Source organism: Lactuca serriola, chromosome 2 (genome assembly GCF_051521515.1).
Source record: "Lactuca serriola cultivar US96UC23 chromosome 2, Lser_US96UC23_V15, whole genome shotgun sequence".
Classification (NCBI taxonomy): Eukaryota; Viridiplantae; Streptophyta; class Magnoliopsida; order Asterales; family Asteraceae; genus Lactuca; species Lactuca serriola.
Genome location: NC_136409.1, coordinates 189,349,716 through 189,374,144, shown reverse-complemented (window position 1 = coordinate 189,374,144; position 24,429 = coordinate 189,349,716). Strand labels below are relative to the sequence as shown.

General features: G+C 32.6%; 3 protein-coding genes and 1 long non-coding RNA gene across 7 annotated transcripts; 2 read left to right on the top strand and 2 right to left on the bottom strand.

Annotated features, from left to right (window-relative positions):
• Positions 1-222: 222 nt before the first annotated feature.
• On the bottom strand, positions 223-4,721 carry LOC145087852 (acetyl-coenzyme A synthetase, chloroplastic/glyoxysomal-like). 2 transcript variants are annotated; one of them, XM_079025943.1, is made up of 18 exons: positions 4,547-4,721; positions 3,910-4,231; positions 3,698-3,841; positions 3,464-3,619; positions 3,085-3,376; positions 2,912-2,994; positions 2,723-2,824; positions 2,534-2,622; positions 2,345-2,435; positions 2,137-2,250; positions 1,947-2,023; positions 1,775-1,853; positions 1,632-1,700; positions 1,345-1,520; positions 1,203-1,259; positions 970-1,060; positions 777-875; positions 223-681 (listed from the first exon to the last, which is right to left on the bottom strand). In XM_079025943.1, exons 1-18 carry the CDS (start codon positions 4,594-4,596, stop codon positions 496-498), a joined length of 2,277 nt encoding a protein of 758 aa, XP_078882069.1. In that variant the 5' UTR covers positions 4,597-4,721; the 3' UTR covers positions 223-495. The 2 variants fall into 2 exon arrangements, with proteins under 2 accessions (XP_078882069.1, XP_078882068.1); XM_079025942.1 differs by lacking the exon at positions 4,547-4,721 and having other exon boundaries at positions 3,910-4,381.
• Positions 4,722-6,441: 1,720 nt separating this feature from the next.
• Positions 6,442-13,516, top strand: LOC145087851 (uncharacterized). 3 transcript variants are annotated; one of them, XR_013700891.1, is made up of 9 exons: positions 6,442-6,554; positions 6,823-6,986; positions 7,491-7,647; positions 7,750-7,815; positions 7,954-8,044; positions 8,134-8,210; positions 8,322-8,402; positions 8,492-12,809; positions 12,920-13,516. It is a non-coding gene; the product is annotated as an uncharacterized LOC145087851 (long non-coding RNA). The 3 variants fall into 3 exon arrangements; XR_013700892.1 differs by having other exon boundaries at positions 8,492-8,580; positions 12,674-13,339; XR_013700893.1 differs by having other exon boundaries at positions 8,492-8,580; positions 12,920-13,336.
• Positions 13,517-15,451: 1,935 nt separating this feature from the next.
• On the top strand, positions 15,452-16,784 carry ATAN11 (Transducin/WD40 repeat-like superfamily protein). Its single transcript, XM_079025939.1, has one exon. It carries the CDS (start codon positions 15,568-15,570, stop codon positions 16,651-16,653), a length of 1,086 nt encoding a protein of 361 aa, XP_078882065.1. The 5' UTR covers positions 15,452-15,567; the 3' UTR covers positions 16,654-16,784.
• Positions 16,785-16,930: 146 nt separating this feature from the next.
• On the bottom strand, positions 16,931-19,675 carry LOC145087850 (Cysteine proteinases superfamily protein). The gene is made up of 10 exons (XM_079025941.1): positions 19,515-19,675; positions 18,836-19,104; positions 18,653-18,726; positions 18,083-18,137; positions 17,913-17,987; positions 17,766-17,839; positions 17,582-17,630; positions 17,387-17,471; positions 17,245-17,301; positions 16,931-17,156 (listed from the first exon to the last, which is right to left on the bottom strand). The coding sequence occupies exons 2-10, from the start codon at positions 19,049-19,051 to the stop codon at positions 17,110-17,112; spliced, it is 732 nt and encodes a 243-aa protein (XP_078882067.1). The 5' UTR covers positions 19,052-19,104; positions 19,515-19,675; the 3' UTR covers positions 16,931-17,109.
• Positions 19,676-24,429: the final 4,754 nt, after the last annotated feature.

Below are 24,429 nucleotides of genomic sequence, written 5' to 3'. Positions count from 1 at the left end.
AATGTTTGGTGAGGCCACTAAAGTAGCTTATAAACTAACTTTTTATAAAACTATTTGATATGGTTTATTTATAAGTTCATGGGGGCTTCTTCAAAAGTTTTTAAAATATGATGCTAATGCCATTTTATGTCATCTTACTTATCAACTAATTTTTACCAAACATTATTACTTTATCAGCTACCAACTAACTTTTTAGCTAGTCTGTCAAACACAACATTAATATAATTAGAACCACTCACTTATTCCATGTGTAATAAAACCAAACTCACTTTTTGATGTATGTGTGCATCACTCATTACAACATTTTCTTTAACCTTTTTCTACAAGTTCTAGGTAACAATTATGTAAGAACTTGTGTCGCTATTTCCCATCAAAGGGACACCTAACAACATAATATATTTCTAGTTTCAATATGCATTGTTATTAGCCATGTCATGTAACTTGGTATATGTTTGACTTATGGCCTTTGAGATTCCTAAAAAACCACACACACACTTAGGAATCAGCAAGCTCAATCAGTTGATCAACAACATGTGGATCTGCTAATGTGGTTGTATCACCAAGCTCATCCAGCTGTCTAGAAGCAATTTTCCTCAAAATTCTTCTCATAATTTTCCCACTTCTTGTTTTTGGAAGACCAGGTGCCCAATGGATCTTGTCAGGTGCTGCAAATGCTCCAATCTAATTGCAACAAAATACAAACTTAGACCAATTTTTTATACACCAATTAGAAGTTAGAAGCCTTTTTTATCTGTTTTTTAGTAAATAAAACTTACATGGGTTCGAACAGAAAGTACAAGGCTTTTTCTGAGATCTTCACTGTATGAGACACCCTCAACTGGAGTAACAAATGCGTATATACTCTGACCTTTCACCTATTTATATTAGGTATCACAGAATAGATAATCATTTCTTACATTTTTAACAATAATAATATCATATCACATGCAAATAAGAGAAGCTACATACCTCATGTTCAACACCAACTACAGCTGCTTCAGCACATTGAGGATGTGATACTAGTGCTGATTCAACTTCTGCTGTGCCAATTCGGTGTCCACTATTCATTTAGACAAATCGACTTACTTTTTTTTATATTTGAATATGAGTGTTCCTTTTTGACTTAATAAAGAAAGTCAGGAAATGAGGTTTTTCATATATTATTTATCCAGACTGTATTAATTCAGTTTAAATCAAAGTACCTGACATTAATTACATCATCAACTCTTCCAGTGAGCCAATGATATCCATCTTTGTCTCTGAAACAAAATTTAGTTTGAATGAAGCAAAATAGAATAATGTCAAATAACAGTCCACCAAATAATTATTAAGTATTATTATTACCTGCTGCAGCCATCACCACTAAAATAATAGCCAGGGAATGCACTGAAATAAGTTGTTTCATATCTTTCATGATCCCCATAAAGTGTCCTAAATGCCCCTGGCCATGACTTTTTAACACATAGATACCCACTGCATTCACCTTCAATCTCCTTCCCCTTTTCATCCACTATCACAGCCTGCATTTTTTTATTTTATTAAGCGTGATGATTTTAGAAGATTCAATGATTTGAAGGAAAACCATATGGATTTTGTTTTATAAATTATACAAAAAAAAAAAAAAAAGATACCTGAACCCCGAAAAATGGAAAAGTAGCAGAACCTGGTCTTTGAGGCCATGCACCGGGCAAGGGCGTAATCTGGAAAAAGAAAAAAATGATCAAATTCAATTACCAAATTATCATTAATGCAAATAAGTGTAAATAATACATACCATGAAACCTCCTGTTTCTGTTTGCCACCAAGTATCTGATATTGGACACCTTGAGTCTCCAACTACATTGAAAAACCACCTGCCATATCAACAAATACAAAAATCCATAAATAAAAATTTTCAATTAACCCCAAAAAAATAAAAACAATCAAAAATTAGTCCCAAAAACAACCTCCATGCACTTGGATTAATCGGCTCGCCTACACTTCCAAGAACTCGTAAAGACTTACGTGAATAACGAGTCACATGCTGCATTTTAATTTGAAACAACAAAAAATAATTATATCTTAATCCATATAAGCTAAATAACAATGTTTATGATGAGGTTTTATATAATAATAATAATAATAATAACAACTTGCCTCATCACCCTCACGCATTAAAGATCGCACCAGTGTAGGAGCAGTATAAAATATTGTCACCTTGTATTTGTCAACAATATCCCAACATCGCCCAAAATCTGGATAATTGGGAACCTGAAAACAGTCAAATACCATGTATTATATATGGAATCATAAAAAGTTATATCATAATAAAAAATAAAAAATAAAAAAAATGAAATTAGTTTACCCCTTCATAAAGCACAACTGTTGCTCCATTAAGCAGAGGTCCATAAGCAACATAGCTGTGTCCAGTAATCCAGCCACAGTCAGCTGTACACCTAGAATACAAATGTATTAATAAGTCAAAAAGATTCACTCACTCATATCATATATTCATATACAGCTTAGCTTATTGGATTAAGTCAAAAAGATTTACCAGTATACATCAGATGGCTTGTAGTCAAATGCATATTTGAATGTTGTTGCAGTGTAGATCATGTATCCTCCTGTAGTATGCACAACACCCTATCAAATGCACCAACATCATTTTTTTTAAATTAAAAAAAAAAAATCATCCACAGATTAAGAAAAGATCAAATCAATAGGAGGCAGGGGTATTATCGACCTTTGGCTTTCCTGTGCTTCCGCTGGTGTACAGAAGGAAGAGCGGATCCTCCGCATCAACCCACTCCACATCACATTTGGTAGAACATTCTGGAACAACATCCTGCAATATTTTTTTATAAATAATTAATTGATCCTGGAAATTGTATAATTAGAAAAAAAAAATCTAGTTTTTTTTTTTTTTTTCTACCTGCCACCAAGCATCTCTTTCCTTTTGCCATTTAGTAGCTTCCTTCTTCATGGCTGATTCATTTGCATATGTCAAACACAAATCTGTTTGTGATCAAGAAAAAGGTCATACTCATGTATATATAACTTAATAATCATATTTTTGTTTTTAACATAAAAATAAATAGCTCATACCAACAGAGACTCCATTTTGAGATGACTCTGAGAGTGCAGAATCAACAATATCTTTGAGATTGATGATTTTTTTCCCTCTTTTAATTGCATTACAAGTTATCACAATTTTCGGTTTGCAATCCATAACTCTTTGAACAAGAGAATCTGCAGAAAACCCAGCAAAAACAACCGAATGAACAGCACCAATTCGAGCACATGCGAGCATGGTGATTGGTAGTTCCATAAGCATAGGTAAATAAACAATTACAGAATCACCCTTTTTGACTCCATTGTCTTTCAAGTAATTAGCAAGCTGTCAAAATACAATCACAAACTACAAATTGAGATCGAATAGTAGTGTGTAATGCATGAATGTAAGAAAAGGAATGAATCGAATCACCTGACAAACTCTATCTAGCAACTGGTTGTAAGTCAAGGAATCATCAACACCAGGTTCGTTTCCTTCCCAGTGAATTGCAATTTTGTCACCGTTTCCAGATTCGATGTTTTTATCCAAGCAATTATAGCAGATATTGGTGATTCCACCCTTGAACCACTGAGATAGCAATAGGAAAACGAACTTGTTACGAATATGATGGAATTGGAATTGCAGAAGTAATGGAGATCTGATTACCTCTATGTCGATTTTCCCTTTTCTGATGTCGAGATTCTCAGAGTAAACCTGCTGATCCCATTTCTTCTTCCAGTGGAATTCGGAAGCTATGTCGGACCAAAAGCTAGCTGGGTCTTCGATTGATCTATTGTACATCTCCAGGTACTGAAACGGTATCAATGAACATCAATCGTGAGATTTTTTTTTATTAACGATGAAATGAGGGGAATTACCTTATCGAAAGATGAAACGTGGGCCTTTTGGGAGAAATCATGACTGGGTAAGATAAGATCATCATCGGAGGCAAGATGCTCGCCGAGGATTACAGCTTTCAGTTTCGATAACCGGGAGGAAAGAGAGGGTAGATGACGGAGGTGAAGGGCTGTGGTAAGATTGTTCGCCAAGTCCGGCAGCCGTGATCGGAAGGGATTACCGGAGTTCACTCTTGCTCTTATTGTTTTGAACGATGAAGAAACAAATACGTTGGAATTGGTTCTATCCACAAATGGTCGATCGCCTCGATGAAGAACTTGGGTGAACTGGCAGTAGCTCCTCCTGTCAAGGATATCGCCATTAATGCAATCGTAATTGAAACATGCATTAACAGCCATCTATCTCCTTTCCTTTCTCCCTCCCTCCCTTCTCTCTCTTAGAAATTCTAAAACCTGTAATTGAATATGGGAGCTAACTGAAACAATGAACATTGTTTTTCTCCTACCATAAATACGAAACCCAAGAAATCTAACCTTGGTCTCCTGTTATTTTTGTCTTTTCCTGTGTGCTATCTTGATTCATCGTACGTTTATGTTATTTTATTAAACTTACTGTAAAAAAAGAAGTAAAATTGAAGATGAAGAGTCTTTACTTTACCAGGTATATATAAAAGAAAGGGTTCTTTTTGCATGGGATTGGACCCCCATCGATTCTTGCAAACAACACGTCTATGGATTCGGCATTTGTTTTGTCTATGCAAAATCCCCCACTTTTCACAGTCGAATGAACAAAACATCAGTACGTTCCAAAGATACAAATCGAGAAGATCATCAATACTATGAATTGAACGTGTGGATGTCATCTTTACATAATGACCATCATCTTTAATTATGGCAATATTCATCTTCAAACCCTCAACTATACAAAAGAAGTTAGGCAAAATGCAAAATGTTATGTTTGCCATAAAAAAGAATCTTATTTAAACATGAAACACGTATCTTAGAGTGGGTTTGGTTATTGAAAATATTTTATTTTTTTCAAGAAAATTTTAATAACACATTTGATTGATTTAGTTTTTTAAAGATTTTCCAAAAAATGAAATCTTATGTTTTGCAAATTGTATGTAAATTAGAAAAAATATTTTTTACTTTTTTATAAAGTTTTCTAATTTTCTTAAATAAAAAATGAAAACTCAATTTGTTTTAACTAATCGTGTCTTCTAAAATTTTCAACGAAAACTAAAAATGAAATTCAATTCTATTTTCTAAAAATATTTTCTAGAAAAATAAAAATAGTTTTCCACAATGGTATTAACTTTTGGTATACTAAAGACTCGTAAAAACATTATGTAATACATAGTACCACATCATCAAGGAAGAGTTTACACTATGAGAAGATGGTTCTTTTACCCACCTAAAATTTTAAAATATATAACAAAGTATGTATGAAAATATTAGACTGGTTTTTGAAGAAAAAAGAAGACAAAAGCGTTAGAAGATGTTGTGGTGGTAACGAAAGTAACGTGCAGGCTAATAACGCATAAAAACGGGGAGGTGGGACGGTGTTTGCCCCGTTATAACATGCAATAACGCCTTCTTGGGCGTTGCCCACACCCAACACTCTTAAGGCTTATTGTAAAAAATATGAAAGACCTACTTATAGTATTTGACAAAAAAAAGCATCATAACCTACTTTATCGTGTTGGAAAAAAAATATAAACTATAAACAATAGCAGATCTATCATATTTGGTGGCATGAAAGAGTCTCACATCGACTTCAAGATTAAAATGGCAAGTGATTTTCCATTATAAGTAGATTATTCATCTTTCACATTTCTACACCATAAAGCTTGTTGATACCTAGTTCAGACCGGCTTTACTTCAAGTTAAAGTTGGTTTTAGTTAAAAAAAAAATTAAGGAACGACCGCTTTGGGCTCGATCCCTCACCATCAGCTTTTATACAAATTGAAGCGGTTATTTTTCTTTTGAACCCGATTTTCTCTTGAACATAATATAATTAAGTGCCCCACAAAACCAAATGAACCCAACGTTTGACATCCCTCTTTAGTTTGTTTAACCCTCTTACAAATTTCACAGAGTTTTGGTTTAGAATGAGTAATATGAGAAATATTCATTTATATTTTAAAACACAAAAAAATTAATTAGAGGGATGACCTAACCTATGATATCGTCTAGAGTAAGACACAAAATAGACATGAATGAACAAATTAACCTTACATGTGTTACACTACAAGAATAAACATTTAAAAGGACGAAACGTATAGGAACGACAAAATTCGTCCCTATAGATGATCTATAGCGACGACATGTTGTCTTTGTATGGTTCACAAATAATGTTTGACTTTTTAAGCTATAACAACGACACATCACCTCTATAGGTAAGGCAGAAATGAAACATATTTGGCGCATTTTCGAAAAACTTATAAAGACGACATATTATCCGATAAATAAACAAAATTAAATACATAAATATTCTTTAGTTTATTTAATTGGAAAATAGGGAGTGATGTTTTGTTTGAGGATATAGGGGGCGACAAGTTGTCCCCCATAGGTATTAGAAGCTCTTTTCCCCTTTGTTCCGTTCTTCTCTCTCACTTTCTCTGAAGGGTGATTCATTTCTCCCCGGCACCACATCGACGACCAGGTAACCACCTCCCCTCTTCTTCTTGTTCTTCTTCTTCTACTACTTCTACATCTAAACCACTACCACTACCATCACTCTCACTTCCACACTTGTCTCCCCCCTTCACCGCCCTCAAACTTTCCTCAAATCACATCTACATCTCTTCCAAACCAGGGCTTCTGATTCCAATTGGTTCCTTCTGCATTTTTATTATTTGCTTTCATGGCTTCTCGTGGCCGGAAAATGCGATCGCAACTTCGCTTCACCTTACCCTCTCTTTCAATTTCAGGTGTGTTCGTGTTTTTTTCTTGCCAGCTACCTCAGAGAAAGAACAACTTCACTGACGATCCCTACTCCCTTTCTTTCAGCGACCTCTGGTTCGGTCTACTGCTTCCGGCGGTCGTTCCACTGAGATTGCAACTTCTCTCCAACAACTCTCATCGTCTTCAACAAGTATGTCTCCTAATTTTATAATGTATATTTGTTTGATTTCTTCATGTTTTTGTTGTTGGTTTGATCATTCAAGTGTTTTTATCACTGGAATTACTCATATAGTGATTAACTTTGACAATAGTTATGGAGTTCATGAAGTAATAACTTATAAGCCTTGCAATGGTATTTTGGATACATCAGTGTGCTATCTTAGTTTGTTTGAGTTCACATATCTATCGTATAAGTTTATATTGAAAATGTGGCTAAGAAAATGTTAATGTAATTGAAATTGGTAGATATTAGAAGAAATTTTGGAATATAAACTTATACACTACTGAAAAAAGTGCATATCTATGCTTGATAGGTTTGACATGGTTGTTGACATTGAATGATTCTCTTTCAAATAGATAAGTACTAGTCTTTCTGTTATCTGTTTATCAGCTTGAATACTCCTTTTTCTTACGATTCTCCTGAAACTGCTATAAATTAGGGTTATTATCAAACCATTAAAATTCTGTTTTTTAGTGTGACACCTTTCAGATAAGAAAAACACCCAACTCTTCACCTCCTTCTCAAGCAATGGAGTTCTTGGAAGCAAAGGAGATCCAAGTCGGAATTGTTGTTGCCATTGTTGTTGTTGTTGCAACTGTAGCCTACTTTTATACCTCAAAGAAAAGCAAAGGTTTTTATTTCTATTTCATACAATCGAACTAGTGTAGCTATTATTTTCCAATTCTTAGTTTCCCATGGTTCCCATCTAAATAAGAAACTATTGTGTTGTCAGTATGGAACATAGACCCTGAAAATTATAAGGAATTCAAGCTTGTGGTGGACCGCACATAAGTTGCAGGTATATTTATTTAATTGGCTTTGTTTTTTCTTCACTCAATCCATCCTTTACTCGCTCATAAATACCATATGTTATCTTTAAGTGGTGGGTGTGTTAGGTTCTATTTACTACAATTATTTACCTTGTTTTATACTCTAGGGGTAAAGATAGTCAAGGGGAAGAGGTTATCAAACCATACACCCCAACCACCCTGGACACCGATGTGGGATATTTTGAGTTAGTTATTAAGGTACACATCAATATTCAAATTTGTTGCACTTTATGATCTGTTAATGCTTAATCTTGTTGTATAAATGGTTGTGATTGTGATATGTGTAGATGTATCACTAGGTCGGATGTCCCACTACTTTAGAGAGTTTCGTGAAGGTGACTATATGGCTACAAGGGAACCCAAGGTAGATAACCTCCAATAATTATAACTTCTTTTTCTAGAATGTGTGCAATTGTTAGAAAGAGTGAATTTTTATTCATACTTCCATCTATAATTTCTGTAAATTCCATTCCAGGGGCATTTCAAGTATCAACCTGGTCAGGTGAGAGCTTTTGGAATGTTTGATGAGGGCTCTGGAATCACTCCAATGTTTAAGGTGTTTATTTTTTAATGTCTAAGGTCTTTGCATTTCTTTATAATATCATAATTTACGTTTTTGAGATTTTTTTTTCTTTTTCAACGTAGGTTGCTAAAGCTATACTAGAAACCCAAAGGACAACACCCAGGTGCATCTCATATATGCTAATGTCACATATGATTTAATCCTTCTTAAGGTGAGTAATTATAGCAAAGCGTCCAAGAGTTGTCCATATTAATTATAAACATGAAGATGAGCTAGTCATGGCTTACGTAAATTGTCTTTATAGTTGCATCTATCAAAGCTACATGTTGTCTTTATAGATGAACCTATAGAGACGACATGTCGTCTCTATAACTTTATCTATGGAGACCAACAACTTATAGCGACGAAACAGAATATGACGACATGTTTTCTCTAGAGGCTACCTATTGCAACGATATTTTTAGCAACAACAAAAAAGATCTATTGCGATGAGCTAGCCTATGGTGACGAAAGCTATAGGGACAACATGTCGTCCCCGACACCTATAAGGACGACTTTTGAACCTATTGAGACGACATTTGTCGTCCCTATAGGTCCCGTTTTTGTAGTTTTACTATATCCATGATCAAGTTAGTATAATACACATGCATCAACCCAAAAATTTGAAATTGAATGGTTTTTAATTCAAAATTTTTGAAACTAAATCATACAAATTGAATCTAAAGGGTTTTCAATCCTAAAAAACTGAAACTAAATAACAAAAATCGTAACTGGACAGTTTTTTAACAAAAAAAAAACAAATTTTACATTTTGATATCGAGATATATCTGTAATACCTCATTTTTCACCTTTCAACAGGATTCAATATAAACCGTCATTATAAAATTCAAAGTAGAAATATACCACTTTTTTAGCCCAAGTAATCGCCATAAACATATAGGAACCTCGATGTGATTTCCATAGAGATATAGAATGGTTAAATCCTAATTCGTATAAATAAATTATGTCTTTTCAAAGTTTCGCGATTAAACCGACATAGATCGGCGTATCGTAAAAAATGAATTTTAAATAAATTGTTTATTAGCCTGAGCATTATAAAATATAGTCGTAGTAGTCATAAAACCGAGAGTATACATATAGAAAACGTCCAAATCTGACTTCATATGAGGAAGTTATGATTTTTCGAAGTTTTAGTGCAGCAGCGCGAGCATAGAAATTGAAATTCAAATCGGTTGATTGTTAGCCGAAATAATATAAACAAGAGTTAAAGATTTAGTAAATAGGAGCTTGTCGATATAAAGACGGTCGGGAATGGATTTCGTATGAAAAAGACATGAATTTTAAATGAAGATTAGCAGTCTAAACCTTCTAAAATAAAAAATAAAAAATAATGTGATAATTAGCCGACGAAGTCTAAAAAATAGTTGTAGATCTCTTTGATAGCTACGCATGAATATTAAGAATGTAAAAAACGGAGTTCATATAAAGAATATGCGAATTTTTGAAGTTTTCGACCGGCGCCTCGCACGCTTCTAGAATCAGCCACGCTGCACTAGCTGAAATGAAAGGGAACCCGTGTCGCAAGGAGGGAGGACGGCAAATCCAGGGCACGACGCATGCCTGGTATGTGTGCAACGTGCCTCCTAAAACTTCAACTATAAATACCCCCTTAAGACCCGATTCACCCTCACACCATTTTCTAATTTCTCTCTCAACTCCTAAGATCGGTTTTTGAGGTCTTCGTACGAGATTTCAAGAATATTTTTGTTAGCAACACTCTGGGTATCTAGGCTTGGCTAACAGAAGTGCTCGGTATCGAATTTCTACCAACAGAAATTCTGGTTTTTGCTGGAACTCTCTATAAGTTAAGTTATGCTTACTAAGTTTTTAAGTGTAACTTATATTTATAGTCATAGTCATTATTATGAACCTATAAATAAGATTTATCAGTAATTATAGTTATAATATTGACTGATCTACTTACAGAAGAGGTGCATATAATGGGTTGACTTGGTTGTTGGATTTCAAAAAAGCTATATGCCAAAATAATCTTGTCTCCCAACTGTCCTGCTTGGCCGATCCTTATTTGATAGAACTCTCAGTATTCATTGAGATTAGTGAAAGATCTATCCGTTCATTACCAGATTTCCATAGGGACTAATAAGTATAATATTATAAGCTAATACTCGTTAGGCGCATTTTCCGCCAGGGGATCGCTCAGAAAGTTGTTAATCTTTTGAGATATTGTTCACATGAGTTATCTCACTATTAGACCTGGCAATGGAGTGGGTTTGGAGCGAATCGGTCTTGATCCAAACCTTTTTAACAAATTTCAAAATCCGATCCAAACCCGCTCCGTAACCCACATGTTTTTAAATAATCAGACCCATACCCTTATCCACCGAATCAACGAATATCCAAACCCGCCCCATAACCCAAATGTTTTAAATAATCAAACACATTTTAATTAATTCCTAAAATAAGATTTCTTAAATAAAAAAATGTATACTATATCTTAATACTTAAACTAACGTTTTTTAAAATAAAAAAGTTGATTTAGAAAAGGACATTACTGTTGGAATAGTGTCTAAGGCTGCAACTATATTAGGCAAGTATTTGACTCGGTTGTGCATGGTCCTTTTGGGTTGCCTTCACCATAGCAACTTGATAGGATGATTTATTAAGAGAGAATAAATATTATTAATATATTATGAGAATAATATAAATAATAATAATATTGTTATTTGATTAATATAAGTCATAAATTAATTAGAATTAATTTGGTGACTTAAAGAGATTAATTAAATAAGAGGGTATAAACTGTCAATTGTTTGATAGTTAAACTTTAGACTGTAAATCCATATTGGATAGGGGTTGAACGAATTTTAGAAGCTAAGGATAGCTTAAAATCGTCCAAGGCTATCTAAGGAATGGATTTGGATTGCTTTAAGAGAAGATTATCCAACTAGGGTTTAAGCTGTAACCCTTAAGGAGTCTACAAGTATAAATAGACCCTATGGCAAAGGGAAATCGGCACTTGATCAAAAGTAGAGAATCCCTGGCCTAATTCCCTCCCCTCTCCTCTCTCTTAAATCATCCTCTTTGCTATTTGGTGTTTGTAAACCATTAGAGGAGTGACAATTGTGACTCTAGAGCTCCAAGACAACAAGATCAAACAAGAGATTCAAAGGTATGATTCTAGATCTGATTTAGTATTGTTCTGATTCCTAATTAGTCATTAGAAGTCTTGGATTCAAAGCATGTTTAATTAGAAAGCCTAGATCCGAGCATTAGGGTTTTGCATGCGCACATAGGAAAGTTCTTATGGCTAAAACCCATCAATTACATGCTCGAGGAATTTCATCGGAATTAAAAATCACTATTGCAAGAACTTTGAATTGATTTATAACTGCCGGTTGTAGTGATAGCGAATAACAATTGCCAACTTTTTCATGTTAAAAAATGATTTATTAAATTAGAAATAGATATCACGATTTCTTGATGAATATAAATTGAATGTCATTATGATTTTTGATAGAAGTCTATAAGTTTAGAAACCAACTTATCGATTGCTATGTAAAAGCGTTTTTTTCTTTGGCCTTTGGCCTTTGGACTTTTTATTGGAATTAAAATTAAACGTTAAGAAGTCTAAAATATAAATGTATAATTCTAAAATTTATATGGGGCGAGTTATAAATGGAGCGGATCGGTGATGATCCATACCCGACCCATTTAATAAAAGGGTTAGCGGGTATGGATCGTTAACGGGTAAACAAATCAAAAACTACGCTTCAAACCCATATAATTCTTACGGGTTTGGATCGGATCAGGGTCAAAACCCGCTCCATTGCCAGGTCTACTCATTATACTATTGTTGTTACGGCGGGTTCCAGTTGCATGTTTAGCTCTTCATTTGGAGATCCTATCTAATAAGCATAAGAGAATCCGCTCTGCACAAAAAAAGCAGATGCTAGGTTAGAAAGCTATATCAAGGGTTGGCTCGTGGTATTGCTCTCCGGTGCCCAACTTAGATTATGGATATGAGAATTGCTATGATATTGTAGCTGATGTGTTATTGCTCTTGTTTTTCATACTTAGTTAGCATGCTTCTGAGAGATTTTATAGGCCTTTTTTGGTTATGCGAGTTCATGGTTTGGTTACAACTCCTCATATTTCATGATTTTATGATTTGATTATGGGATACTCTGACATTATAATATTTTGAAAACAAGTTTTGTAATAATCATTGGTTTTGAAATGTTTTAAAAAGTTTAAATTTTACATGATTTTTATGGATGTTACAGAATTCCTCATCGCTAATCTTTATCATTCTCCCTAGACATGCCTTTTTCTATTTGAGCAAATGTCTATAGATCAAGAACCGATGACATAATAACAAAAACTTCCAAAACCCTTAGAGAACCTACTGCTAAATCAAAGGTTTGGCATATATTTGAACGTGTTCATCGTGTGTATGCTTTGAATCAATTTTTGAACTAAAAGGCTTGAACTTATGAAATCGAGTTTTGAACAAATTTTTGTTCGTCAAGGCTCTATGGAAGGAGGTGAAATCTGGAGTTGAGGTACAAAGCAAAATCGAAGGTCCAAGAACACGTAGATCCAAAATCGGAGGTCCAAAAAAGGGATTTTCAGAAGAAATCAAGAAAATTGTTTGCATATGTGTTCTTGTGGGTTACAAATACATGTGTTCTTGTATATGAGAGAGAGAGAGACCTATCATTTTTTAATTGTTTAAATAAATAAATGAGTATTAGATTTAAAATGTGAAAGAAAAATAAAAAATATACCCCACGGATATTACAGTTTACTGATAGATTCAATTTATAATGAAATCATACATAATTATAAAGCTAGCATTTTTTCTTGAATCTCATGCATTTGAAACCCCCATTCTTTTTTCCTTTCACCACATTCATTTGAAATTCCCATGACTTTTCAATTTCTTTATAATAATAATTATAATTTGGTAATTAGGTTAAATAAATATCAAATCTAAAGGGTAATCATATATAAACTAAATTTCAATATTAAAATAATATCTTTAATTCTTCTTATAAAATTATGTTTTTTAACTTTTAACATATCATACTTAATTTATTAGTTTTAATATATTGTTGGATGCAAACCATTATCATTTTAAAGGTATAATTTTTGAACAATTTGTATAAAATACCTAAATTATTAATTAAAATATAACATTATAGGCTCAACTTAAATATAAATTTTATTTAATTAAACAACCCAAAGATTATTTTATAAATAGTTAAAAGTGATAAATTGTAGTGTCTTTCCAATAATGATTGTAAGTTGGTTAATAAGGTTAAATAAATATCAAACCTAAAGTGTAATCATAAATAGACTAAATTTCAATTTTAAAATAATATATTTACTTCTATTTATAAAGTTATTTCTTTAAATTTTAACATATTATACTTAATTAATTAGATTTAAAATGTTGTTGCATATAAACCATTATCAGTTTAAAGCTACAACTTTTGAACAGTTTAGACAAAATACTTAAATTGTTAATTTAAATATAACATTACAGTGTCAACTTAAATATAAATTTCAGTTCCACTAAAAAAACCAAATAATATTTTGTAAATAGTTAAAAGTGATAAATTATAGTGATAAATGCAAAAACCAAATTGTAATATCAGTTTAACTAAAATATTTCCTAAATATATTTATATAATCGTTAAAAAATTTCAAATAAGTAGCTTAAAATAACTTATAATAACAATATTTAAAAATAACTTTATATAAATGATTATATTGTTACCTTTAAAATCAAAAAATAATGTTTGATGTTTTAAATAATTATAATGATAGAAATTAAAACATTAAGCAAATAAATTTTAAAAAATTAATTAAAAATAACAACTACAAATAATATTAAACCATATATAATATTTAATTTTATTGATGTGTAATTCGCGAGTAGAAGTCATTCAAACGATTGAGATTATGACGTTATAATAGATGTATGTATTATCATATAATTCAAAATAATCAATATATTATATCAAATTTATATACGAATTATTATATCAAATTTAACAACAACGTTAGTGTTATATTTTAATATATATATATATATATATATATATATATATATATATATATATATATATTTGTAAAGACTTCAACTATATAAGTCTTTCTGCACATTACAATGTCAACTCAAATATAAATTTCAGTTCCATTTAAAAAAAAAAAACTAACGAATATTTTGTAAAAAGTTAAAAGCGATAAATTGTAATGATAAAAGCAAAAACTAAATTGTAATCTCAATTTAACTAAAATATTTCTTAAATATATTTATATAATCGTTAAAAGTTTCCAAATAAGTAGCTTAAAATAACTTACAATAACAATAGTTAAAAGCAACTCTATATAAATGATTATATTGTTAGCTTTAAAATAAAAAACAATGTTTGATGTTTTAAATAATTATAATGATAGAAATTAAAACATTAAGCAAATAAAATTTAAAAAATTAATGAATAATAAAAACAACTATAAATAACATCAAATCATATATTATATTTAATTTTATTCATGTGTAACCACTGGTAGAAGTCATTCAAACGATTGAGATTATAAAGTTATAATAAATGTATACATTATCATATGATTCAAAATAATCAATATATTATATCAATTTAGTATATACAAATTAATTATTATATCAACTTTAACAACAACGTTATTGTTATATTTAAAAAATCATATATTTGTAAAGACTTATTTATGTGCAACGCGCGGACATTCGTCTAGTTAGTTTAAAAGGACCACAAAACCAAAAAATCAAGATTTAAACAAAACCTCATAAAAAATATATTGGAACAAGACCATTTTTACAGTTATATCTTTATTAATTATACGATTTACGTTTCAGAACAAGAAATATAAAACCGAGGGTATTATTGTCGCAATAAAAGTTTATCTAAAAGTAATCATTTTTTCTAACATAAATTAAAATTAGATGATTAAAATGATATAAAAATAATGATTTTTTTTAAATGTTATGTAGCACTATAAATTATAACAATGGATTTTACGCCTTTCGCTTTACTCGTAAAAGTAGCATCCAAAAATTGCAGATAGGGGATTATCCCAATCCCAGATTCCGATTTAGGTTTAAAGTTGGTGAGGAAGAAGAATCGGAGTAACCATGGGAGCCAATAGCGATCCCAACCAAGATGGATCAGACGAGCAACAGAGACGTTCTGAGATCTACACCTATGAGGCGCCATGGCATATCTACGCGATGAACTGGAGCGTTCGCCGTGACAAGAAGTATCGTCTTGCCATCGCTAGCCTTCTTGAACAGTATCCGAATCGTGTTGAAATTGTCCAACTCGATGATTCCAACGGCGAGATTCGATCCGACCCAACGCTCTCATTCGAACACCCATACCCGCCTACCAAGGTCATCTTCATCCCTGACAAGGAGTGCCAGAAGCCTGACCTCCTCGCCACTTCCAGCGATTTCCTCCGCATTTGGCGAATCTCCGAAGACGACGATGGCGGCGAAGACGACAACACTCACAACGGCACTGGCAACTCTCGTCGGGTGGAGATGAAGAGTCTGCTCAACAACAATCGCAACAGCGAATTCTGTGGTCCGGTGACGTCCTTTGATTGGAACGAGGCGGAGCCCAAGCGAATAGGAACATCCAGTATCGATACTACCTGTACGATTTGGGATATTGAGAGGGAGACCGTCGACACGCAGCTCATCGCTCACGATAAGGAGGTTTACGACATCGCGTGGGGCGGCGTTGGCGTTTTTGCATCCGTCTCCGCCGATGGTTCCGTGCGAGTTTTCGATCTCCGAGATAAGGAGCATTCTACGATCATATATGAGAGCTCCGAGCCTGACACACCGCTTGTACGTCTCGGCTGGAACAAGCAGGACCCTAGGTACATGGCCACCATTATAATGGACAGCGCCAAGGTGGTTGTTCTCGACATTCGTTTTCCAACACTTCCGGTGGTGGAACTGCAAAGGCACCAGGCCAGCGTCAACGCCATTGCCTGGGCCCCACACAGCTCCTGCCATATCTGTACCGCCGGTGATGATTCTCAGGCTCTCATCTGGGATCTCTCTTCCATGGGTCAGCCTGTTGAAGGTGGATTGGATCCCATTTTGGCTTACACTGCTGGTGCTGAAATAGAACAGTTGCAGTGGTCATCTTCTCAACCTGATTGGGTTGCCATTGCTTTTGCATCCAAGCTTCAGATTCTGAGGGTATGATTGTGTATCAACAGTTTGGTGTTATTGTAGCTTCGTGTTGTTTGGTTCTAATGATTTTTAGATTGACTACTTCTCTATATAGCTTTCCTTTTGGGAATATATTGACAGTGCTTTTCTCCTATTTTTCCCAATGAACTGTTGTTCGTTTTCTAATCTGCTTAGTATTTGCTGTTCTAGTCCAGATTTTCTCATACCAACAACATAAAAAGCAAACAACCATCTTAATGAGATTATTGATCAATGTTATTTAGTTACAAACGGACGACAAAAACAGATATATCAAAGCTATATAGGGTTTTATATAACAAATGCATTACAATTCTTACAATAATTCGACATTTGTTTATTGGTGTATATATATGTGGGGTATTATGCTATTACATTCAGATAAAAAAATAAAAGTAAATTTAAACAAATGTTGAGAGTCTCCTGTCCTGGATGCTATGAGTTGTGTTCTTAAAACAGCCAGTGCTTCTTCCTTGGCTTATGCTGCACCACAGCTTCTGCAAAATGAGAAACCATAATTAGTTATAGCATTGTACTTTGTAATTTTTGGATTCTTCCCAAATTATAAAAGCAAAGAGAATGGACCTCGAATTTCATAGAGTGAGTTGTAGTGGACTTCAGACCAAAAGCTTAGCCACAGTTCTGTTTATATAAAAAGAAAAAAAATCAAACAAATTTTAAAGAAAATAAAAAGTTGATGTGTGATGAATGATGATGAATATAATACCTCGCTGAGGCGTCTGTTGCTGTGGAGTAATTTCTATAAAACAGGTGTCTCTGAATGAAGTCAAAAGGCATATCTTTGCAGCAAACTACATGTACACAGAAAATCATCAGTAAATCTAATAAATAATCTGAACATATAGTAATATATATATATATATATATATATATATATATATATATGGTAGAGAGTAGAGACCCTGTCAGCAGCTGCTTGTAGAGTAACGTGATCCCCCCATTCACCTGTTCTGTAAGTGCCATGAATAATTGAATATGATGATTTAGTTACAAAAACATATTGCTATAAAAGGATCATATCATTGCAATATAAAACATGCATGCATAAGAGAAGTGAAGTGACGACCGCGTATGAGGTATCCTACTTGGATATTTTTTTGCAATATTTCTTGTATTTCATCGGAACATAGCCTTCATATAGAGCACGACACTCCTTCAGCTGTCACAACATCACATCATTAACAGAAATCAGAAAACTCATTTTAAGTGACAATTGATCCAGAAGAACTAACCTGCTTCACAACCTCCTTTCGGACATGTTTGTGATACTCAGGTGACCTGTAAAGCTGGTCTGAAACTGCACGGAACTGAAATACATGGAAAAACAAATTAAATATAAATAATCAAGGATAACAATATACTAATATATTAAACAAATAATAATAATAAGACACACACCCACCTGGCAATTTCCGTCACCAGAGACCCTAACTTCATATAAACCATAAACGTGTAACCTGAACAAAGATAAACACAGATGATCCAAATGGAAAATTATAAAGGAATGAAATAAGCAATGTATTGATATACAATGTATAGTTTAACTCATACATTATTTAATAATAACTAATACGGTACATTTTTTATTTACAAAATTAAAAAAAAATAAATAAATAAACATAATAAAAGCTCGATGAAACCTAAATAAGATATTATATACACACAATGAAAATCAACAAAAGGGTAGGAAGCACATACTACCTAGGTGAGATGTTCAAAATATCCTATATTCCTATGTCATCTAGGTGTGAAGCTCAAAATCTTTACACCTGTTTTGGTTATTTTTTCCTAAGAGCTTCTCTTCTACTTCCTCTCAACACCTGGTGAATCTTTAAAAGAAATGAAAAAAACGCCATTGATGGCTATGCATCCCTATCCAGTATCCACACCCAGCAGTAATAGAAGTAAAATATAATTTCTCATATTATTTATAATAAACATTGATGATTAATTTACAAAAATAAATGCATACCTCTGACTCAATCGTTGATGATCCAAACTGGCATCACTTATATTAGGAATGAAGGAATTAATCCTTGGGATGTGCTGAAATTTTCAAGGAAAATAAAATTATATAAGAAGCAGTGTTCAAAACTTCAAATAAACGACTTGGTCAATCGGAAGCTTTGACCTCTGAATCATCAATTCATCATACCCGAACTGGTTCCAGGTTGGTAAGGCGGCGACCAACTGAACCATCTAATTTAGCATACTCTTCAGACAATACAACAGCGATCATCCCATCATCATCAACATCAACATCCTGCTGACTGCTTAATGAAGTTGAGCTAGAACATTCACCGACACTTGGAGCCTGAATATGATCTGATGATGAATGCCCTTCAAAGGGAGGGGTTCCGTTTCTCATCATCCACAACGATCACGGAGTTGAGATTCTGTATGTCAACTGCAAAACCCCAAGTCCTGCAACCAAAAATAGCTTTCAGACATCATTCAAAACATTAAACATTTTGAATAAATTGATCATCTCCCCCAAATAACATCCCAAGTCAAAATCACAACCAAGAAGGGATGTCAATAAAGCTCGTCTGGTTATATTGAGTTGAATTTCAAATAAAATGGAAACCCCACAAGATGCCATACCACTCCGTTCAGATCCAAGATAAGAGACGTAATAATTACGGAAAGATAGAGACAGCGAAGGTATAAAAAATTAGGGCATCACATTTGCCTATAAGAATTTGTTTCAAATAAAAGTCAAATTCGTTCTCGGATCATATTGTATAGAAATGATTAATTGAAAAAAGTAACGCGTAATCCATTGAGAAACATAATAATCGACATAAGAGCTACGCTGCGATTATTAAGCTTACCTTCCGGCGAATAATGTGGGGAAAGAAGAAAGAGGGGAGAAATGATTAATCTTTAACCAAAAGGAGGGAGAACTAAAATCAGATAAGCTGTCGTTCAACCGGTAATTGACTTTCAGGATTTGTAGGTGGGTGGTGGCAAGGAGCAACTGCAAAACTGCAATGGAGATTGAAAGGGGCCGAAGAGAAGAAGAAGTAGATAATGTTGATTGGGCCCCCTCTAAATCCAATGGGCTAGACTTCCATTGATTTGATGTTTTATAATTGAAACTTTCTAATTAGTTTTTTTTTTTATTTTTTTTTTTATTTTTTACTGGTTAAAGACTCACGGTTTATAAGATACACATAACATAATGAAAGTTTATTAATAAAAAAAATTAAAATTAAAAATTCAATACTAAACTATATTTAAAATGATTATCTATATAAGATGATATTTAACTTTAATAAATGAGACTTAAAAAAAAAAATAGCACAACTTACTACACAAGTTTATTAAAAAAAATAATAATATGAAGGTCTAAACATTTAGAAGTTTGAATTTATAGGAAGAATGAGAAAGACAAAACTGCAAATTTAGTCCCTGTGGTATTCAAAAAACTTTGGATGGGGTCCAAAAACTTTTTCACTTGCATGGAAGGTCTAAAATCAAAACATTTCCTTGATTTTGGTCCAAAAAATCTTGAAAAGACGATTATGCCCTTTTCATTCTCTTTTTGTATTTTTTTTATATTTTCTTTAATAATTTATTAATCAAAAATTTAAAATGAAAGAATTGGGCCCACCCCCACCCCTAATGATACTCTCTCTCTCTCTCTCTCTCTCTCTCTCTCTCTCTCTCTCGATCTTTTATAAATGGATGAATGAAAGGGTTGTTGATCTCTAAAGATAATCAATATTTTGAATAAACTCCTCGATTTAAGCATATATTGAAGAGGTGTAAAGTTAGGTCTTCGATTTTAACAGAGGGAGAAAGTGTTCGTCTTCACCAAAAGGATCTCCAGATCCTCAGTCGAAACCTGATGCCGCTGCCGTTCTTGTTTTTGTTTATGCTTCAAGTTGACGATAAAGGTTTTCGTTCAAGATCTGGATTAGGAATCAATCACTGGAAACACTAGCAATCAACCACCGCAGCCATTCCGACGAACGCTAGGTTTCAAACGATGATGTCGTCGGATCTATCTCTAACCCTAATCAAAATCCGTCTCCACAACCGAGATTTGAAGGCGAAATGAGATCTAAACGCCAAATATCGATTTCTAGAGTGTATGTGGCTGTTCATGTTTGAAGGCAAAAATTGATTTCTTTCCCCTGAATTCTGGCATTTATGTATTAGCTATGAGATGAACCTAAGATCTTCATCTTCATATTTCCCCTGATTTCTTCATCTTCATCTAGTTCCCAAATATTCATCTTGTTCAACCTTGTCTGTATGTGTATGAATAAGGAAGATAGAGAAAAAGAAAAGAGGGAGAAAGTGAGAGAGTGTATGAATCTGGTTCAAACATTCATCGGATGGTAGTGGTGATATTCCATTCTTCTGAAAATCAAAATGATGAAGATGGGTTTTGTGGGGAGAGAGAGGGGGGGATGGGGTGAGGTGGGGGATAATTTTTCTCTTTTTTCTTTATTTTTTAATTAGAATAGTATTAGAATAATTATCAAAAATACAAAAAAGAAAATAAAAGGGCATAATCGTCTTTTCAAATTTTTTTGGACCAAAATCACGGAAATGTTTTGATTTTGGACCTTCCATGCAAGTGGAAAAGTTTTTGGACCCCATCCAAAGTTTTTTGAATGCCACAGGGACTAATTTTGCAGTTTTGTCAATGAGAAAACTATTAAAAATTTAAAATGTTTAAATGTTTATTTCTCTTTAAAATTTAAACAAACAATTTAAATAAATAAACAAAAAAAATTGGTTCTAATTAAGGAATTTTGAAATTAAAAAAAAAATTGCAATAATGAAATTGATATACATTTATTATCATATTTATTACAATTATTACATTTAAATAATGTATAATTTAATAAAATAAAATAAAAACCCCATAAAATAACATGTAAAAAAAATTAATTTTATAGTCACAAAATTACATGTGGCAAAATAAATGAGAATGTGACATGTGGTAAAATATATTTTTTTATTTATTAGAGTAGATTTGAGATTATTTACATTCTCATAATATATGTCAGTAAAATAAAATTTATAAATTTTAGATATAATAATAAAATAAGTATTCTAAATAGTTTGATTAAAATCCATATAATGATAACTTAACTCGTTTAGGGATGTCAAAAAGTCCCGTGGGACCCCGATCCCGTGGGGGCCCCGTCCCGTATGGGGGCATTTGTTGAAAAAAATCAGGGACGGGGGCGGGGGCGGGGGCAAGGTTAACCCCCGTTTTGGTTTCGGGGGCGGGGGCGGGGGTTGGTAGTCCCGTCCCGAAACCCCCGTGGGGGCCCCGTTAATAAATTATATAAATTGACATATATTAATTATATAAATATAATAAACAATAAAATGATTTTTACATACAAAAATTCTACAAAAAAACATGTTTTTAGTTGTTTGTAACATGTGAAGTTATGTTATAAATATCTATTTGTTACCCAAAAAATAGTTTCTTTTAGCCCAAACAAAAAATTCTTTTAGCCCAAATAAGATAGCTCAAAATTAATCGGGGGCGGGGGCGGGGGTCAGAAGGGGAATTCGGGGGCGGGGGCGGGGGAACAAGAAAAATTTGGGGGCTGGGGCGGGGGATGCAATCCCCGTCCCGTTTGCCCCCGTTGACATCCCTAAACTCGTTGGATTTTGTATATATTAGAAAATCTCAAATAACTTAGTTAAAAATTTAAATTTCAAATTTATAACATATCTTGATTTATTTTAATTTAAAAAACTAAATTAATAGAGAAAAATATATGAGACTGTCACGTGTCAACATTAGAATAAATAAATACTCTTATAAAATGACAGTTATTTTTATTTATTAGATAGTATAGATTTTCAATCAAAATTTGTAACTTTTTTAATTAATTTAAGTGTGTTATTTTTGAAGGGAAAATAGGTTACTGAAAACCTTATTTGGGAAAGCAAAAAGAAAGAGAAAGCAAGCAATACTATTATGAATCTGTATAATATGAATAATATAAAGGTTTAATGATATATCGATTTTATAAAATGTTTAACATTGAATATTTTGTTAAATCTTGATTTTTATTATTCAAATATGCAAAGGTTGCTCGCCTTTTACTATTTGGCTCACATGATTAGGATAAACATGCTACATTCATGACCGAGTTCAAGAGATTTACATGTTTTGTTGGTTATCATCGAACTTAACAACTCAATACTATATCTCAATTGGAGCAACAAAATATCATGTGGGACCTAAACAGACACCTGACTTGCCCTAATTTCTAGGATCGAGCATCCATTAGGTTAGATGTAAGTCAATAAGGTGTTTTAGGTTGTGTTTGTTTTTTGTCCGCAGATCTTTATGTCCTCTTCTGTCTGTGTGGCGCAGACCACGCGCATGCATTAGCCTTCACAAACCGTTTATTTTTTTGAAAACTGCAGACCTAAAAATATTTGCGTGCCCTCTTCTTGGCACAGATGTGGACCAAAGTCTTCAGACCTCTTCTAGCCTAAAAAAACACATATACTTTATTTTTATTTTTTTATTTTTTGTTCTTTTGAATTTATATTTATTCCAACTTTATTAGTGATAAACAATTTGAAAAAAAAATTACAATACTTAATAAAAAAAGTTCGACGACACAAATATGATATTTTTAACAAATTTATATTCTTATATTTTTTGTACCAAATTTTATAAAACATTATTTAATAAAGCATCGTCAATTTCTTAGAAAAAATATTAATGACACGTTTTTAATTGATTTAATTGAATAAATTGAAGTTTATTTCCATTCATTTATACATCAAATTCTTTGATTCCTAATTACAATGTTTAGGTATAACTTTACGACCAAAATTGTTGGTTTTTTTCAAATATATACGTTAATTCGTACCATTTTTATTTTCATTTTTTATACAATAATATTAAAAGTTGATTTAGATTTGTTAATTATTTATAACAAAGTCATAAATATATTAAAAAATCATTTTGTAGTTTAAAAAATCAGTTTATTTAGATTTTAGTTTATTTTAGTAACCTGCAGATGTTAAAAAAACAAACAGTTTTCTTTTTTCAGACTGCAGACGTTTGGTCCACCTCTTCTGCTACAGAGGTCTACAGATATGGTCCGTAGACTCCAAACATTTTGTCTTAGAAAAACAAACAGCACCTTAAAACATACTATTAAACGTCTTTTCATACTCCATTAATAGAAATATTTAAACTATGTAATGTATATTTCTTACTTGTAATAGCAACGTGCTTATAATGTGTATTGATCTACATATATTACCCATCGATAAGGAAAAGCAAATTATGTTATTTCCGACAATTTATCATTGAAACATTACTACAGAAATGGTCAATTGAAAAAATTAAGATTTACAGAAACGTTCCCTATACGAAATACTTATAGAAATAGTCCTTATGAGATTTACAAAGCTACAAAAATAGTCTCAATGAGATTTACAAAGCTGCAAAAACAGTCCCTAGAAGAAATTAAGAATTACAGAAATGGTCCTTATTAGAATTAGTTACATAAATGATCGTTGTAAGAAATAATTACAAAATACTTCATATGTAATAACGATATTACAACAAGGAGGCATCTATTTTTCAAAAAGAAATTACAAAAATGTATCTACTTGATCACAAACTTATAGAAATAGTCCATAGAAAAAACTAAGACTCAGAAAAGTGGTCCCTATATAAAATAGTTACAAATATGGTCCATGTAAGATTTACAAAGTTACAAAAAACGGTCTACAGGATAA

What these genes read in the sequence shown, in the direction of transcription:
- LOC145087852 (XM_079025942.1), bottom strand. Translation starts at nt 4,287, where the DNA reads ATGGCTGTTAATGCATGTTTCAATTACGATTGCATTAATGGCGATATC. An exon ending in AAGCCATCTGATGTATACTG is followed by an intron (nt 2,436 to 2,533) that starts GTAAATCTTTTT and finishes TTTGTATTCTAG; the next exon opens with GTGTACAGCTGACTGTGGCT. An exon ending in TTCCATTTTTCGGGGTTCAG is followed by an intron (nt 1,521 to 1,631) that starts GTATCTTTTTTT and finishes AAAAAAATGCAG; the next exon opens with GCTGTGATAGTGGATGAAAA.
- ATAN11 (XM_079025939.1), top strand. Translation starts at nt 15,568, where the DNA reads ATGGGAGCCAATAGCGATCCCAACCAAGATGGATCAGACGAGCAACAG.
- LOC145087850 (XM_079025941.1), bottom strand. Translation starts at nt 19,051, where the DNA reads ATGATGAGAAACGGAACCCCTCCCTTTGAAGGGCATTCATCATCAGAT. An exon ending in GAAAGGAGGTTGTGAAGCAG is followed by an intron (nt 17,840 to 17,912) that starts GTTAGTTCTTCT and finishes ATGTTGTGACAG; the next exon opens with CTGAAGGAGTGTCGTGCTCT. An exon ending in CTCACTCTATGAAATTCGAG is followed by an intron (nt 17,157 to 17,244) that starts GTCCATTCTCTT and finishes CTCATTTTGCAG; the next exon opens with AAGCTGTGGTGCAGCATAAG.